Source organism: Schistocerca gregaria, chromosome X, assembly GCF_023897955.1.
Source record: "Schistocerca gregaria isolate iqSchGreg1 chromosome X, iqSchGreg1.2, whole genome shotgun sequence".
Taxonomy (NCBI): Eukaryota; Metazoa; Arthropoda; class Insecta; order Orthoptera; family Acrididae; genus Schistocerca; species Schistocerca gregaria.
In genome coordinates this window covers 570,354,226-570,372,130 of record NC_064931.1, presented here as the reverse complement: position 1 = coordinate 570,372,130, position 17,905 = coordinate 570,354,226, and the positions used below count along the sequence as shown (strand labels likewise).

Here is a 17,905-nt window from a genome sequence, read left to right as displayed (position 1 = left end):
TCTGTAGAAGTACGTATAAAGTAGATAATGGCTGTAAAGTAATATTAATGTAACGTAAAACATAGATCTGTCACTTACGCTAGGTGATAAAATCTGAGGCCGCGTGGGGTAGCCGCGCGGTCTAAGGCACCTTGTCTCGGTCCGTGCAGCTTCCCCCGTCGGAGGTTCGAGTCCTTCGGGCATGGGTGTGCGTGTTGTCCTTAGCGTAAGTTAGTTTAAGTTAGATTAAGTAGTGTGCAAGCTTAGGGACCGATGACCGCAACAGTTTGGTCCCATAAGACCTTACCACAAATTTCCAAAAAATAAAATTTCATATACAGTTTTTTGGAGGGGAGATAATTTTCTTTATTCAGTGCTTACATCAAAAGTGATACGTCTATGATGCAATTACAGCTACCTTGAACGTAAGTAGCGAGATTGATTAGGTCTTTGGTATATTTTTAATTTTACATTAATCAGCGCAGTAAATACATATTCGTATTCGATTACTTACGAGTAAAATTTATGTGCTGTTCCCTTTTGCTAAAATGAATGCAAAATCTGTTGCCTTTTCCCTCCGTTCCCAGCTGATGGAAACAACCAGCGCATTGATCGTCTTCCTCACGTCCCCACTTGAGCCGAGTGATTCGGGCTCACCTACCGTTTATACCTGAGATAATTCTCGTTCACTGAGTCTCCTTCACTTGCGTTCGCTACAGTGTAAACCAGGCTTGTGTTTGTAAGAGAATTTTTATTTTTTTCTGAGTGCTGATCCTAAGTTACATGTATGGGTAGTTAACAGTAAAGTTTTATAGCTGGTCATAATACGTACTAAAAATTCCATTATGTTCGTTATGATTGACATTATGGTTAAGGACACAAACATGAGTTACGAAGGCTACCGCTCAGATCAGCACTGGGAGTTTATATTTAACTGAAAATGCACTTACTTGATTACACCGAAAAACTTCAAGTGTGCAGATCTGTGCGTTATGCAGATTAAAGCCGGCCGCGGTGGTCTCGCGGTTCTAGGCGCGCAGTCCGGAACCGTGCGACTGCCACGGTCGCAGGTTCGAATCCTGCCTCGGGCATGGCTGTGTGTGATGTCCTTAGGTTAGTTAGGTTTAAGAAGTTCTAAGTTCTAGGGTTGAGTCCCATAGTGCTCAGAGCCGGTTGTATCATTTTTTTTATGCACATTATATATATTTTACGATGATATTAGAACAGGCTAGATCAGGTTTTATAAAGTACCAATCATATTCCGCATGCGGAACTAAATTTACGTTGAGTTCTACATACGTTAACTCTCTCTTACAGAAACGCTGACCGTACTATACGGACAAATGGGATATTGGAACGCTAGATGCGAACTCGTAAACTATATTCCTCGAAGATTAGAAGTAACAATGTTCTCATTTGACCTGACCGTTATTTCTCGACCTTCAGGATATCAACAGAGAACTGTAATCTCGAAATTTGCTGTCTACAACAATTAACTTGTACCCCCATAATTTATTCAGTACTGGAATAAAGTAGTTAAAAAACAATACTCGTATCAAAAACATTGATGTTTTCTATAATGCAATTCATCAATAAATATTTTGTTTTTAAGTGTTGTCAGCTGCTCATCTCACCAATCTGTATATGCAAAAAAAAATATCCGAAGTACAAATTCGCGAGTCTGAAGTGCACGAATTTGTTTCAAAAAGCATTGCTGTGACGAAGCTTTTCAGGGTACTTCTTAAATAAAAAATCTGCTGACTCTTTCTTTCCCCTTGGAGTATATTTCCCACGCCAATTTTTCATGAAACCACTTTATCAACGGAAAAACATTTATTTTGACATTAAAGGTTCCCTGTTTGCAGTTTTAGGTGAACAGCGCACCTTTGTAGACAAAATTAAGTTCCTTAGGTTTAAGATAATGTTTCTCCCTTTTCGAAAACATATCTTCTTGCAGTTTTTATGAAACTAAAAACTTCACCTGTAATTGTGAGAATTCGAAGATCTTAGAGTTTGTTAATCTCGTTCCAGTTAGTGGTCCTCTGTCTCACTGCATTTTCATGGAATTCGAGAGCTAATTTGCATTAATCATCTCAATGCAGACGTTTTGCCATAAGAATTACAATCATTAGTATAAGATTCATTTGTTATGATCCATTTTTATTCTCTGAATCCCAAGTCCCTACAAAAAAAGGATAACCAGGGAATCTGAGACTTTGTTTTTTACTCTGTGTTTGTTCTTTCACAAACTGTACGCATGTGAGAACTATATATATATTTTTTTTTCTTATGGGACTTAACTGCTAAGGTCATCAGTTCCTATGCTTACACACTACTTAACCTTAACCTAAATTATCCTAAGTACAAACACACACACCCATGCCCGAGGGAGGACTCGATCCTCCGCCAGGATCAGCAGCACAGTCCATGACTGAAGAGCGCCCGCATCTCGTGGTCGTGCGGTAGCGTTCTCGCATCCCACGCCCGGGTTCCCGGGTTCGATTCCCGGCGGGGTCAGGGATTTTCTCTGCCTCGTGATGGCTGGGTGTTGTGTGATGTCCTTAGGTTAGTTAGGTTTAAGTAGTTCTAAGTTCTAGGGGACTGATGACCATCGATGTTAAGTCCCATAGTGCGCAGAGCCATTTGAACCATTTGACTGCAGCGCGTTAGACCGCTCGGCTAATCCCGCGCGGTTGTTATTTTTATTACCAATTTCACTAACATGTAAAGCGAAGGTGGAGAGGTGACGGAAGGAAGAAAAGCTGACCACTGGTGTCAGCTGCATTGGGGCATTATGCGGAATAAGAAGCGACGAGTGAAAATGTACACTGGACCAGTATTCGAACGCTGGATCTCCTGCGTAGTTGGCAGGTGCGGTAGCCACTGCGCCATCGGGAACACAGAGTTATCACAACTGCTTCGTACTATCTCGACACGCCTCACGACTCATTCACGCACCCATCGAGCACCAGCTATCCGTAGTCGTTGTCCATTTCCTCCGGATTCGCCCTCTGAGATTTCATAGGAGGTCGCATGTATTTGTGCATCCGCCCTGAAGAAGGGCGATCCATTACCCAGCTAGGCCTGTGTCCCGTATGTTGCAGTGATTACCACACCTGCCCAGTAAGCAGGAGATCCCAGAGTCGAATGCCGGTCCAGTACACATTTTCACTCGTCTCCGCCGATTCCTCATAATGTCCCATCGCAACTAACAGCGGTGATTCCCTTCCTTTCTTCCGATCTCCACTTTCAATTTACATCTAATGTATAACAGCTGCGGATTTTGCGTGGTGTCTGTTCTTTCGGAACAGCTCACTATTTCACATAGCCCACGCCTTAGCATAACAGTATTAGCGAAAGTACGTATAAACTATAGTTATGTAACATAACACGTGAACAGAACGAGTAAACTGTGGGAGGGTCCTTCCTGTCAGATATGCAACCATTAAGGGGTAGCATATTTCATGTTCATCTTTATGTTTCAATCACCAGCGTTCTCTGGCTTCTCGTGTACTGTTTTTCGTTTTTTGATATTTCATTGAGCTAGTGGCGAGTGGAACTGTACACGCCGAAGATTTCATGCCGCGGTACAGTTTCAAATGTTTAGAACCCACAAACTATAGAGGACTATTAATGTTAAATGGAAAAATTTCATGATTTCCAAAACTATATTAACTAAGCATTATAAATACGGATTCTTATGGTTGTATCACTTGTTATGTATTTCACTGTTATTCTATAATATGCTTTCAGAAAACACTTGATAATGGCACTTTGAAGCCGAAATTATGATCGTGTAAATGTAACACTGCAAATAAAAAAACATTCTAATGACAGTACTGACTTTAAAGAAATATATTATGACTGTGGCTTCCTATTACGAAAAGAAAAAAATTATTAGATATTAACTAACTTTAAAATACGAATGTATAAGGGGTGATCACAAAGTTTTTTTGAGGGCTTTGTTGCTGCATATATGCAACGTAACGACACGCTGATGTGGATACATAAGCACCGACATGTAGGCTAGGGATTAGTGTGGGCAACGTAATTAACAAATGTATGCAGAAAGGACGAACGTGCTGTTATTCTTTTCTTGGCTGCCGAAGGATAAACACCAGTAGACATCCATCGGAGAATGAAGAGTGTGTATGGGGCACGATGTTATCTAAAACCTACCTGACGGGAGGCTCTAGTCACACGACATTTACATTTATTACCGTTGTGGAATTCGTGCAAGTTCGCGATTCGACACAAGATGTCGGCCGATCTGGGAGGCCGACCTCATTCATTACGTACCAACTCAAGTGGGAGAGATTAGTGCACCGGTCCTACAGTCCTGATCGCGCCCCATGCGACTATCACGCCTTTGACCCCTCGAATAATGCCTTCAAGGGTCGTCTATTCATGTCGGACGAGGATATGCAGCAGGCAGTTACAGACTTCTTCACGCAGCAGCACACAGGATTTTATCAAACCGGTATCGTACACCTTGTGAGTGGGTGAGATGATTGTCTCAATGTACACAGTGATTTTACCTGATTGCCATATAGATTCTTGACTTTACGAACACTTTCTGATCGCCCCTTATAACTGATCTGAATATTAAAATGTAAAGTGATTTAAACAAAAATGGTTCAAATGACTCTGAGCACTATGGGACTTAACATCAGAGGTCATCAGTCCCCTAGAACTCAAAACTACTTAAACCTAACGACATCACACACATCCATGCCCGAGGCAGGATGCGAACCTGCGACCGTAGCGGTCGCGCGGTTCCAGACTGAAGCGCTTAGAACCGCTCGGCCACATCGGCCGGCAGTGATTTACACAGACGAAAACTAATGCCTCTGCAGAATGTGTACTATCTTTGGAGAAAAGGGCTAAGAAAACCATTTACAGATTAACAGATCTCATATTAATATCTAATTTCACTTTACGTCAATGTTCACCTTAACTTACCGCTACGTGTGTCCACATTATTCTGTCTCATACCTGTAAACAATAACTTTTCCAGTACTGAATCATGTACAGATATCTGTCAGTATATAATGAAATAGTACTGAACTAAATAAGGGAATCCGCTAGCAACTTAATTGTTGCATCACTAAATATCGTATACCAAGCGCGCACGTAACTGTAACTGTCATTTATTTTCCAGTGAGCGACGCCAATGGGAGATACAGCTCTGGAATATTCTGGGGCAACGAGTATTGGACTGGTTCCAAAGCCCAGTGTGATCAGCTAAACCTGAACATCACCGGGGAGCTGCCATTTTCACTAGGATTCTCGTCTGTGAGTCTAAATCTCTCACTGATTGGACTGCCCGGTCACCACGTAAGTACCAAAACACGCAATAGTCAACTCCGTCGAAATACAAACACTAAAACGGACGGACCTTCCGGAAGTACCATTTTGATTACGTTATAAAACTAAAGTGACGAATCTCGGTACAATATTTGACGTCTCACCTAACACACACACACTCTATCAAAGATTCTTCAGAATACAGAAAATGTTTTTGATCAATGGTAATGAACAGAACTTTTGTATTTTTCTGTACGCTCAATAGATTAAGCTTTATAAGCTACCTCGGTAAAGAACCAGCTTGCTGTCTAATGACATTCGAGAGCACTCCTTTTTTCGAGGAATATAATGATACAGTGTTTCTTAGGTTTTCGGGGAAACTTTCCATAAGAATAGGGAGAAATGCGCCAGATATAAAAGCGGAAAGTGATTGTATAATAGCTACACAAACACCGGATATTAGGCAGAGACTGCTTAAAACATTCAATGTGTTGAATATCATTGTTTTTTTTGCTGAGGTTTTGCCTGTACACGGTAGGATCCGCCAGCATCGGAACTTGGTAAAGCGTTCTCATTATTTAACTCAATGCCGTATCTAGATTTAGAGAACGCTTTTGATGATGTTTGTTGAAAGTCTGAAGTCAGCAGAAATAAAATACAGGTTATACAAAAGTTGTACAGAAATCAGCCTGCAGTTCTAAGAGTCGAGGGACTAGAAAAGGAAGCAGTAGTTTAGAATGAAGTGAATCGGGGTTGAAAGCAGTCCCCGATGTTATTTAATCTGCACATTGAAACCAAGGAGAAATTTAGGAAAAGAATGAAAGTTGAGAGATAAGAAATTAAAACTTTGAGAGTTGACAATGGCACTGCAATTCTGTGAGGCTACAAAAGACTTTTAAAAGCAGCTTATCGGAGTGGATAGTGCCTTGAACAAAAGTTATAAGACGAACATCAACAGAAATAAGACAAGGATAATGGAATCTTGTAAAAATGAATGATGCGAAACTGAGGGAATTAGATTAGGAAATGAGACACTAAGAAAGTAAGTGAGTTTTGCTATATAGGCAGCAAAATAACTGGCAATTGTCGCGGTAGAGAGAATATAAACTAAGGTGATAAAGGTCATGGGACACCTCATAGTATAATGTCAGGCCTCCTTATGATAGCCATAGTGCAGCTGCTCGACGTGACATGCACTCTACAAGTCGTTGGAAGTCCCTTGTAGAAATGCTGAGCCATGTTGCCCCTATGGTAATGAAGAGAACTTTTGTATTTTTCTGTACGCTCAATAGATTAAGCTTTATAAGCTACCTCGGTAAAGAACCAGCTTGCTTTCTAATGACATTAGAGAGCACTCCTTTTTTCGAGGAATATAATGATACATAATTGTGGAAGTGTTGCCGGGGCAGAATTTTGTGTACGAACTGACCTCTCGGTTATGTCCCATATCTGTTCTACGGGATTCATGTCGGGCGCTCTGGTTGGCAAAAACATTCGCATGAACTGTCCAGAACTATTGTGGCCTGGTGACATTGTGCAGTGTCATCCACAAAAATTCCATCGCTATATGGGAACCTGAAGTCCATGAATGGATGCAAATAGCCTCCAAGTAGTCTCCAGTCAATTTTTGGTTCAATTGGACCAGAAGACCCAGTCCACTCCATGTAAACACAGCCCACACCATTAAGGAGCCACCACCAGCTTGCACAGTGCCTTGTTGACAACCTGGGTCCATGGCTTCGTGGAGTCGCAGGTTCGAATCCTGCCTCGGGCATGGATGTATGTGACGTCCTTAGCTTAGTTAGGTTTAAGTAGTTCTAAGTCTAGGGGACTGATGACCTCAGATGTCAATTCCCATAGTGCTTAGAGCAATTTGAACCAATTACTAAATCAAACTGGGGAGACAAGAAATTTATTGTGCAACTTGACTAAAAGAAGGGATCAATTGTTAGGACACATCTTGAGGAATCAATGAATCGTCACTGTGGTAATGCAAGGAAGTGTATGGGGATAAAAATTGAAGAGGGTGACCAAGGTTTGGCTTCAATAAGCGGGATGAAACGGATATAGGTACAGTAGCTGTTCAGAGATGAAGAGGCTTTTACATTATAGACTAGCGTGGGGAGCTACACCAAATTAGTTTTCGAACTGCAGACCACAACAGCAACATTGAAATATGTATCTGATACTTGGATAATTTGACTAATTCTTTCATAACTTCATGTAGTCACCATATTCGTTTGTTTATGCGATTCTTCACAAAATAATATGTTTTAGGATACAATATTCTTATTTTGATGTTATTAATTTAATATGCTTGCAGATGAGGTATGAGACTCAACAACAACATTCCGTTGCTTCCGTTCACGACATACTTTCTTGTCTTCTGTTTGCTGTTATAAAACTACTAAAACTGTAATCATGAGGCTGGCACATTTGTCTACATTATAGATATGCTGTATAGTGACATTTTGTAGAATAGAAACACTCGTTGCTATTTAGTGATTATTTCTAACAATTATAATTTATTTACAGCCACAGCAGGTGCTTATTGGTGTCTGTCTGCCATACAGTTGCAAAAGCGAGGATATTTATAGTGTAATGGAATTCTCTATCAGAGAAAACGATGCTGCCGGGACAGAAAGAAGTATACTAGTAACCAAAGTGAAATCTCCCCACAACTTGTACAACATGCTGGAAGACTCAACTTTCTGGGTTCTTTTGTAAGTACAACAATATTATCACTTGTGCCAACGATAGATATGATAATAACCATTTAATTCCAGAGTAGAAGAATAATACGGGGGCTGGACAAAAATATGGAGACACCGCGAGAAATGCATGCCTCAACATGCCCAACCTCCAGGTTTCGCTGTTGTATTTGACTACCGACAGCACTTGTGTAATTTCCTCAACACGTTGCAATTGTCTGTCGTGGTCAGAACAGTGTTCTGTGTAGTTTTGAGTGCATTCTGGTGGAGCTAAATGAATTTGGAAAATGGATAAATTGTTGGTACTTATGTAGTGGGTGCTTCCGTAAACAAGGGAGCCGACGTTTTTTGTGTTAAAGAGAAACCGTATCGGAGATTTATACCGCATACAGGGAAAGCGAAAAAGCATCACCCGCTAAGTCAGAATGCGGACGAAAGTGTGTGTTCAGTGCAAGCAGGTAATTGAATAGAATTGTAACTACGAGTAAAAATAAGAGGAATGCAACTTCAAAAGTCTCTACAGACTTTGTCAGCATCAAGACAACACGTAAAGAGCTCAATGAACAGGGTCTTACAGGGCAAGCTGTAATTCCAAAGTCACTCATCAGTGATGCAAATACCCGTAACAGAAAAATATGGTGCCGAAGCCATAAAACCTGGGCTATAGAGCTGTGGGAGAAAGTCATTTCATCGGCTGAGCCTTGTTGCACACTGTTTCCAACTTCTGGCCGAGTTTACGTCCCTAGGGTGAAACATGGCGAGGGCTTGATGGTGATTTGGGCAGCCTTTTCGTGGTATTCCATGGGCCGCACGGTTACTCTGCAAGATCACATTCCTGGCAACGATTATGTGACCATTTTGGTTTATCACGTCCATCTCATGGTAAAATATTTGTTCCCCAGTGGGTATGCCGTGTTCCAAGACGACAGAGCATCTGTTCACACAGCTCTCTCCGTCCCTGACTGGATTTGTGAGCACGAGGATGAATTGTTGTATCTCCCTTAGCCATCACAGTCACCATATCACAATGTTATTCAGCCTCTGAGGTCTACGTCCGAGAGAAGGGTGCCTGATAGCTGTCCACATCCATTATCGTTACCTGAACTTGCCACTATCGTGCAGGAAAAATGGTATAGGCCTAAGATTCCCTTGAAAACCATACAGAATTCGTATTTGTCCGTTTCGAGATGACTGGAAGCTGTTCTGAATGCAAACGGTTTTCCTACGCCATATTAGGTATAACACTGTGTTCTGTTTGTAGTGTTTCCATATTTTTGTCCACCCTCTGTATAAAGCAAGTTGACCCGAACAGCAGGTAGCACGTAAATCAGATTTGTCCACAAGGATTGTCTCAATATGCAGACCTTCTTAAATTTACTGTGTAAAGGAATTTACATAACGAGAAGTAGCGAAAAAGAAACTCCAGAAACTATACGTTATCTCCACAATTTTATGTAGAGAAGTATATCACTGTTCTTAATATTTACAAATCTCAAGCTTAGATACACAGGATACTCTAAAAGAGATAACCTGTCATTGTTCTTTTTCACGTAAGCTTAATTATTCAAAAACTAGCCAGCTCTCTGCTTCAGTGCACACGGTGTCAAAAAAATGGCTCTGAGCACTATGGGACTTAACTTCTAAGGTCATCAGTCCCCCACACGGTGTCACCAGAGGATAAATTTATATGTAGATTCCCGTTGTGAAATCACCCTGTTCACTAATTCAGTTAAAAAAAGGGAAGGCAATACCGTCATAAAGTATTAAGACGAAATAAAATACAGAAATTAGCCTTCGCTTTAGAAAGGAGAACAACTTGAAGATGGCATTTGGTAACCGAGATCGCTGCCACGCAGAACACTGTGGTGGAAGCTTGCCGCTTCGTATCCTAGCACTAAGTTAAATTTCCAACACCACCAAGTGGGCGTCAAACCAAGAAAGCAGTGCCGCGCACAGTTCCTGCTCAGACAATCTGTATGTTTATATCATAAGTTAAATCACAAGTATGTCCGTTATGTCGTGTAGTGTGGGAGCGTGGGGCACCGTCAATATCGCTCGGTCTGTCTGATAGCAGTATCAAGCCCAGTGGCCTTTTCGTTCTCTTGAGACAGAAATAGATACTTCCTGCCTTTCATTTCGTGAAACACCCACAACTACGCAAAATTTTCATCTGCCGATATACAGGGTGTTTACGTAGGAGAGTGCAAAAATTGAACAGGACATAGAGGAGAAATGGAGAAATACACTCCTGGAAATGGAAAAAAGAACACATTGACACCGGTGTGTCAGACCCACCATACTTGCTCCGGACACTGCGAGAGGGCTGTACAAGCAATGATCACACGCACGGCACAGCGGACACACCAGGAACCGCGGTGTTGGCCGTCGAATGGCGCTAGCTGCGCAGCATTTGTGCACCGCCGCCGTCAGTGTCAGCCAGTTTGCCGTGGCATACGGAGCTCCATCGCAGTCTTTAACACTGGTAGCATGCCGCGACAGCGTGGACGTGAACCGTATGTGCAGTTGACGGACTTTGAGCGAGGGCGTATAGTGGGCATGCGGGAGGCCGGGTGGACGTACCGCCGAATTGCTCAAGACGTGGGTCATGAGGTCTCCACAGTACATCGATGTTGTCGCCAGTGGTCGGCGGAAGGTGCACGTGCCCGTCGACCTGGGACCGGACCGCAGCGACGCACGGATGCACGCCAAGACCGTAGGATCCTACGCAGTGCCGTAGGGGACCGCACCGCCACTTCCCAGCAAATTAGGGACACTGTTGCTCCTGGGGTATCGGCGAGGACCATTCGCAACCGTGTCCATGAAGCTGGGCTACGGTCCCGCACACCGTTAGGCCGTCTTCCGCTCACGCCCCAACATCGTGCAGACCGCCTCCAGTGGTGTCGCGACAGGCGTGAATGGAGGGACGAATGGAGACGTGTCGTCTTCAGCGATGAGAGTCGCTTCTGCCTTGGTGCCAATGATGGTCGTATGCGTGTTTGACGCCGTGCAGGTGAGCGCCACAATCAGGACTGCATACGACCGAGGCACACAGGGCCAACACCCGGCATCATGGTGTGGGGAGCGATCTCCTACACTGGCCGTACACCTCTGGTGATAGTCGAGGGGACACTGAATAGTGCACGGTACATCCAAACCGTCATCGAACCCATCGTTCTACCATTCCTAGACCGGCAAGGGAACTTGCTGTTCCAACAGGACAATGCACGTCCGCATGTATCCCGTGCCACCCAACGTGCTCTAGAAGGTGTAAGTCAACTACCCTGGCCAGCAAGATCTCCGGATCTGTCCCCCATTGAGCATGTTTGGGACTGAATGAAGAGTCGTCTCACGCGGTCTGCACGTCCAGCACGAACGCTGGTCCAACTGAGGCGCCAGGTGGAAATGGAATGGCAAGCCGTTCCACAGGACTACATCCAGCATCTCTACGATCGTCTCCATGGGAGAATAGTAGCCTGCATTGCTGCGAAAGGTGGATATACACTGTACTAGTGCCGACATTGTGCATGCTCTGTTGCCTGTGTCTATGTGCCTGTGGTTCTGTCAGTGTGATCATGTGATGTATCTGACCCCAGGAATGTGTCAATAAAGTTTCCCCTTCCTGGGACAATGAATTCACGGTGTTCTTATTTCAATTTCCAGGAGTGTAGGTACATCCTGCGATTTCGTGAAATACCCACAACTACGCAAAATTTTCATCTACTCGATATACAGGGCGTTTCCGTAAGAGCGTGCAAAAATTGAACAGGACATAGAAATGCTCCACTGAAAAATTTGAGGTAGGAAACCTAGGGTCGGAAAGGCAACTTAAGCGGATATGGAAGTGAACTTGTTACCGCCTTGTCCAGCATTACTGTTATTTACAACTCACTTGTGTACAAGCATACACGTACTGTACTATTTATTTACATGTACATTCCTTGCCTCCTGTAAGGGAACAAAAGTGAACCTGATTACCAGGGAATCATGATGCAGGTTTTTTTACTTTACTTGTCCATAAGGTGGCTCTGTTGTACTGTATTTACACTGTCCCATGACAGAACGTGCTATGAATCAACGACAAACTCATTCATTACTTAGTGCTTTTCTGAGACATACTGTACAATACGATGGAGCAGTATCGGTACAGTTTCGCAGAACTCACTGGCATGCACCTTGTGTATGGGGAAGTACGTTGCAATGCTCTCGCTGCTGAAAGACCGTAAAAGGAAAGATTTCCTAACAGGCATCATCCGGCATTGTAGGCGACGAGCTGATTGGGCCATATCTTCTACCTGGCCGTCTGAATCGCCTGTACTGGGGATTCGTGCGAAGAGTTCTACCTGAGTTGTTGGAGAACGTATCCTTTGCTGTGTGTGAGAGGATGTGGATACAACATGAGGGTTCACAGGCTCGCTTCAATGTGGATGTCTGCAATCATCTCAATGGAGTATTTCCTGGTCGCTGGATTGGAAGGGAAGGTCTTATTCCATGGCTTGCGAGCTCATCTGACCTGAATCCCCTTGATTATTTCCTACGGCAATATCTTGAGTCACTTGTGTAAGCGACCCCAGTGGATACGGAGGTGGAATTAGTTGCCAGAATTGTAGCTGCCTGTGAAGTGATTCGAAACACACCAGGGATATTTTCAGGGTGCGTCAAAATCTTGTTCGCCATTCTCATGCTTGCATTGATGTTGATGGCCATTAGTTTCAGCACATTTTGTAAGATAATGTACAAATGGTACGTTCATTGCGTCAGTGATGGTATTTGCAGGTAACTGTAACTAATGTAAATAAAGAAGTACACAGTAATGTGATTTTATTCCTATTATCTCCTTTAAGCTGGCTTCTCCGACCACAGGTTCCCTACTTCAAATTATTCAGTGGCACATCCTCTATGTCCTATTCAATTTTTGCACGCTATTACGGAAACACTCTGTAGATTCACTCTTCAGACACTCTACTGAGATTGAAAAGCAACGCAGTTTCTTATTGTTGTCGATACTGATACACAGATCCCTATTCATTATTACTTTAATACACAATGTTGAGTTTTGTTATTTAAAGAACAAAGCACATAATATGTATAGTCATTCACGTGGTTTAGTTTATGACGTTCTTCTGTTTTATGCTGTTGATCACGTTGTTTGTTGACCTTTGTTCGGAAAGACTGCTTACAACCCACAGGCATTTTCTAAACCTTAGAAAAACCAGCAAAAGTCGTCTACAAAATATCGCGAATCTAGCGACAACCCTGGTAAGACGTGGCCGCAAGAGACTCGATAATTTCTCAGAAGTGGGTTCTTCAGTGTGTGTGTGTGTGTGTGGGTGGGTTTCAGAGAGAGAAAGTTGCTAGGGACAAGAAGAGAGAGAATATATGTGGGGCACATGTGTCTTACAATATCATTTATATTTCTTATTGTACATACAAGCTACTTAGTTGCTTTCTGCTTATTTTCAGTTCAGTATCATCTGTGATGGTGATATTTCTGGCAATAGGGACAGGATATGACTACTACTGGAGTAACATGAAGCAAAAGAGTCAGCTACCAGTGGTGAAAAATGATTACAAATATGAAATTACGACAATTTCAAACGGTAAAACACTGAATGGGAAGCTTCCAGATAAAAGCAAAAGTTGTCAACCGAATGTGAATAACAATGGTAATCTTAATTTCTTACATTTATTTTAAATATATTTTGAAGGAAGTACACCATTGTGCAGAGTTAAAAAAAAAACAGCATGTGTTGATGTTTCAGATATATGCCGCTGTAACAGGAACGTAAGTCCTGCGGCTGAGGGAGGAGATATTCCGGTAACTGAAACAAAACCGCGACAACGATTAGGTATGTAAGGGCACTTTGTGTTTATGTGTGCAGAAGTTTCTACAAATAACATTGTATTACTAACACGACGACATACTAAGTTTCCACCGTAATGAAGCAAATACATCATGCAAGTTTGCATTTCACTTTCAAGTTTCAATAACTTTGCATGTTTTCGTGTATTTGCTAACGTCCTTGCCGTAGTGGTAACACCGGCTCTCGTCGTCTGCAGAGTGCTGTTGGCAAGCGAGATGCGCTCGGCCAATGTGAAGCCAACAGAGAAGCTACTTGATTTAAAAGTAGCGACATCGTCATGAAAACTGACATACGGCCCGGAGAGCGGTGTGCTGACCACATGCCCCTCCGTATACGCATCCGGTGACGCCTGTGGGTGAGGATGACATGGCGGTCGGTCGGTACCGTTGGGCCTTCAAGACCTGTTCGGACGGCGTTTGTTTTTGTTTTTGTGTAATTGTTTTCCTGTAGAGTAGTAAACATATTTCGCAAAATAAATCATTTTCGTTAATAACAGAAATGTAGGTTTACTCTGATTCATCAAATCCCTTGTCACATTGTCATTCAAATGCTAGCACGGTCGACTGAGACGGCACTGAGAGGATCGCTCAGGATTCCTTGTTTAGTGTTGAATATTTCAGTTCCAGTAACTCGTGCTAGTTACGACTTGCTCAGCCTGCTGGGTAGGACGGAATTTCTCCGTAGTGTGTTTGGCGACTTCCTTAGCAATAACTGGTCATTGTAATGATTTTATATAAGAGCTGAAAGTCGGTCGAGATGTCAGATAACGGCCACTACTGGGGAAAACAAGATTCATATCCCCACTCAGCCTATCAACAAACTAAATACACTCTCGGGATTGGATCGGCAGCGGTTTTTTATCTCGAGCATGAATCTTCGAATTTGATAGATCTGTAGTCAGAGATACATCATCTCTTATTAAATGTCTTTAAAAATAAAACACACAAGCAGCTGAAGAAAAGACAGTTTACAGGCTTTCATTCAGTAAAATGTATGTATAGTTCCTTATTAACAATGTGCAATTCCCTGTTTACCAGACTGTGTAGTTTACCAGTGAAACTTTATATATGAATTTGCTATTTATAGTTTACCTTTACAATCTATGTACTGCTGGTTTTGTACAATAAGTAAGCACATTTATCTCACAAGTCAGTTCCCACTGTGATTTTTTTTTTTAGTTACCCATCATGATATCAATTGCATGTGAATGCTTAAATTTCGATGAGTAAATAAATTAATGTGTTTCTGATAAGAATTTTAGTTTCTCAAAAGATTAAATTTTTATAAATACTTAAAGAAGAATTTTAGTTACAGAAATAACGCAAATTTTCTCTTTAAGGAAAAAATTCCCATTTATTTTCAATATGGATGCTGAAGAATGTTTTGATGAGAATGTAAGTCGAAAATATAGTTTACAAGGGGAAGATGGAGGCCAGAAAAAGTATTTCTGGAGATGTTTCACTGACATGCATGTCACTGAAATTCAATAATTTTATCCCCACTGATTTCATTTACTTCATTTCATTGCATTTAAATCCACTGACATATCCTTATGTTAGTGAGAGCCAAATTTCTCCACCAAGTTTGTTCTCTCAGCTGTGTTACTCCCTCTTACACAGAGGGAGAAGCTCTGCTTGTAGTGTTAAGAAGCAATAAGTGGGGCACATCAATAATGTTGAAAATTTCAGTTGATCCTCAAGTGATCCTTGAATGACCCCTATAGCTGACCCTGTAAAACAGGAGATTCAGGTTCGTATCTGGACTGGCAAAAATTTTGATATTAAATCATATATATTCAGGTTGCAAAGAACTATGTATGCAAAATTTTAGAGTGTTTAGCTGAGATAAACAGAAACACTTTCTCGTGTGACAAAATTTCAGAGATGCACAGTATCTCCACAAGGGGTCCATTTTCAGCAACACACTTTCCATGTAGCCTTAAGTCCATTGTTAGAATTACTGATTTCTGACAATCTGCATGGTCCTTGATTTTAGTAACTTTTTCTTAGCAATTCTGAGTAGTTTTTGTAATGTTCAGTTACTGGAGGATCTGTGCTTGCTCTTGCCAACAGAGACATTTCCCTTTTCCTTTCACGAGATACTTTAATACTTCTAGTGATTTATGGTTTCTTACATGCCTGTTTAATGTCCTTTCTGATTAGCTTATGCAGAAAACTGTTTTCAAATATTGATATGAATTTGTGAAGGAATAGATTAAATTTTATGTCAGAATATGGTTCATTATAAATTTCACCCATATCATCTCTTGTAAATTTTTTTCAAATTATTTGTTCTACACTCATTATTTACTCTGTCTGCTTTCCACTGGGGAGTAGCAATACTATAATCCATTATGGTATCTTATTTATCCTAACTAACTGTACAACATGATTAGAGAGAGCATTTGTTATTGGGACTCCAGTTATTTTCTTACGTTTAAGCTTCATCAAAGAAAACATTGTCAGTTAGGATTCTACTATCTTTTTTCACCCCTGTTGGAAAGTTAATTGCTGAGATCAAACTGTAGAACCCAAATAAGGTTTAGAGGTAATTTTTTCTTTCAGAATTGTCTCCAGATTAAGTATTGAGAACTGTGATAAGTTTTCAGTTCTCACAAGGGAATGGAAAGCATTGGCAAACACTTTCAGAAGTTTTTGCAGTGTGCATAGCTATAGGAGAAAAACAACCAGCTTGGCCAGTGAGGCAGCAGGCTACACTTAGGGAAAACATTCTTAAGCAACAGGTTTAATAGACATACTAGATTTTGAAGTGAAATAGGCATACAACACGCCCACTGTCTTGTTCAGATTCTGCACCTGTCTTATGGCAAATTTTATTGGTGTCTGGTGTTGCATACTCACCACGTTTTGCTACCAAATGCCATCAGTGGCCTAAATACCTCTAAATATGTCTGCTTGCACTAAATGTGGTCCCACCACAGTGTCTGCAATTGTTGTACTTATTTCAAGGCCAAGAAGCCCACAACAATGATCCATTACATACAGTTCAAACTGTAGTAAACCCCAACATGGACAATCCAAAAAAATTGTTAATAGGTTTATGAATCTTAGACAAACCAATAGTATTTCAAGTGCAAAATCTGGAATTTCCTGTCCTGAGGATCTGGCTCGATTTGTAATGCCATTCACCCTGGTGAAAGTTCTCACTGGCACTTGAGAAATTTGTAAACATAGTCACTGGTGACTGAGCACGTTGTGTCAGCCATTGTTGAGCACTCAGTACACATGGAAAGTTCACATTTGATGTAAAATGTTTGCATGCAAAGTTTTGTTCACAAAAAAAGTTCTGTTGGTATGGAGCACTGCCACACAATGGCTGATTCATGTAGGATAATGAAAAATTATTGTTCGTACCAAATGCTGGCACATGTGACTGGAAATGTAGAAACACTGTACTGTTGAGTACAGCTAGTCAGTGTGTTCGGAAACTGCATCAAACTATTGTGAGCACAAGGCAGATAATTGGAAAATGATGCCAGGGTGTCCATTGGAAACCCTAGCTGGCTCCTGTGCAATGTAGCAGGCAGCAAGTGGTCCATTGTGTACTGCACAATAGAACGAGAGTTCATTATAGCACTTGCAAATAAATTCTGGGTCACCAGTATGGGTTTAGTGTTGTAGGATTGCTGGATCAAATAATGTAATGTAATAAGCATGATTTTATTGGTCCAAAGCACATACACATACATATACATCTAGTAGATTCCCAGTACACATGTGCTTACCATTTCACGAGGGACCACACTCCACTCCCAAAGAGCTTGGAAAACAAAGATGTTGATACACAACTTGGTTGATAGTCACCACAGGTCTACTGAAATATCCCCTGATAATGACATTGGAGATAGCTGTTGAAAGCTCAAGACTGACAAATCTCATGTGGCAAGAACACTGTGAAGCTTTTATTCAAGATTATCACTTGCTGTGCACTGAAAACTATGCCTGAAGTTAGTTCTGTGTATTGGACTTTTACTTTGTGTCAGCTGTTCTTTTTTCATGTGATCAGTAAATATGATGTGCAACATGT

General features: G+C 41.6%; 1 protein-coding gene across 1 annotated transcript in view; it reads left to right on the top strand.

The window, feature by feature from the left end:
• Positions 1–17,905, top strand: part of LOC126299096 (O-acyltransferase like protein-like) — a 248,339-nt gene that overhangs the window by 146,450 nt on the left and 83,984 nt on the right. The window contains exons 2-5 of the mRNA XM_049990770.1: positions 5,141–5,316; positions 7,822–8,009; positions 13,458–13,660; positions 13,757–13,843. Of these exons, the coding sequence (XP_049846727.1) occupies positions 5,141–5,316; positions 7,822–8,009; positions 13,458–13,660; positions 13,757–13,843 (654 nt within the window). The remainder of the gene's footprint in view (positions 1–5,140; positions 5,317–7,821; positions 8,010–13,457; positions 13,661–13,756; positions 13,844–17,905) is intronic.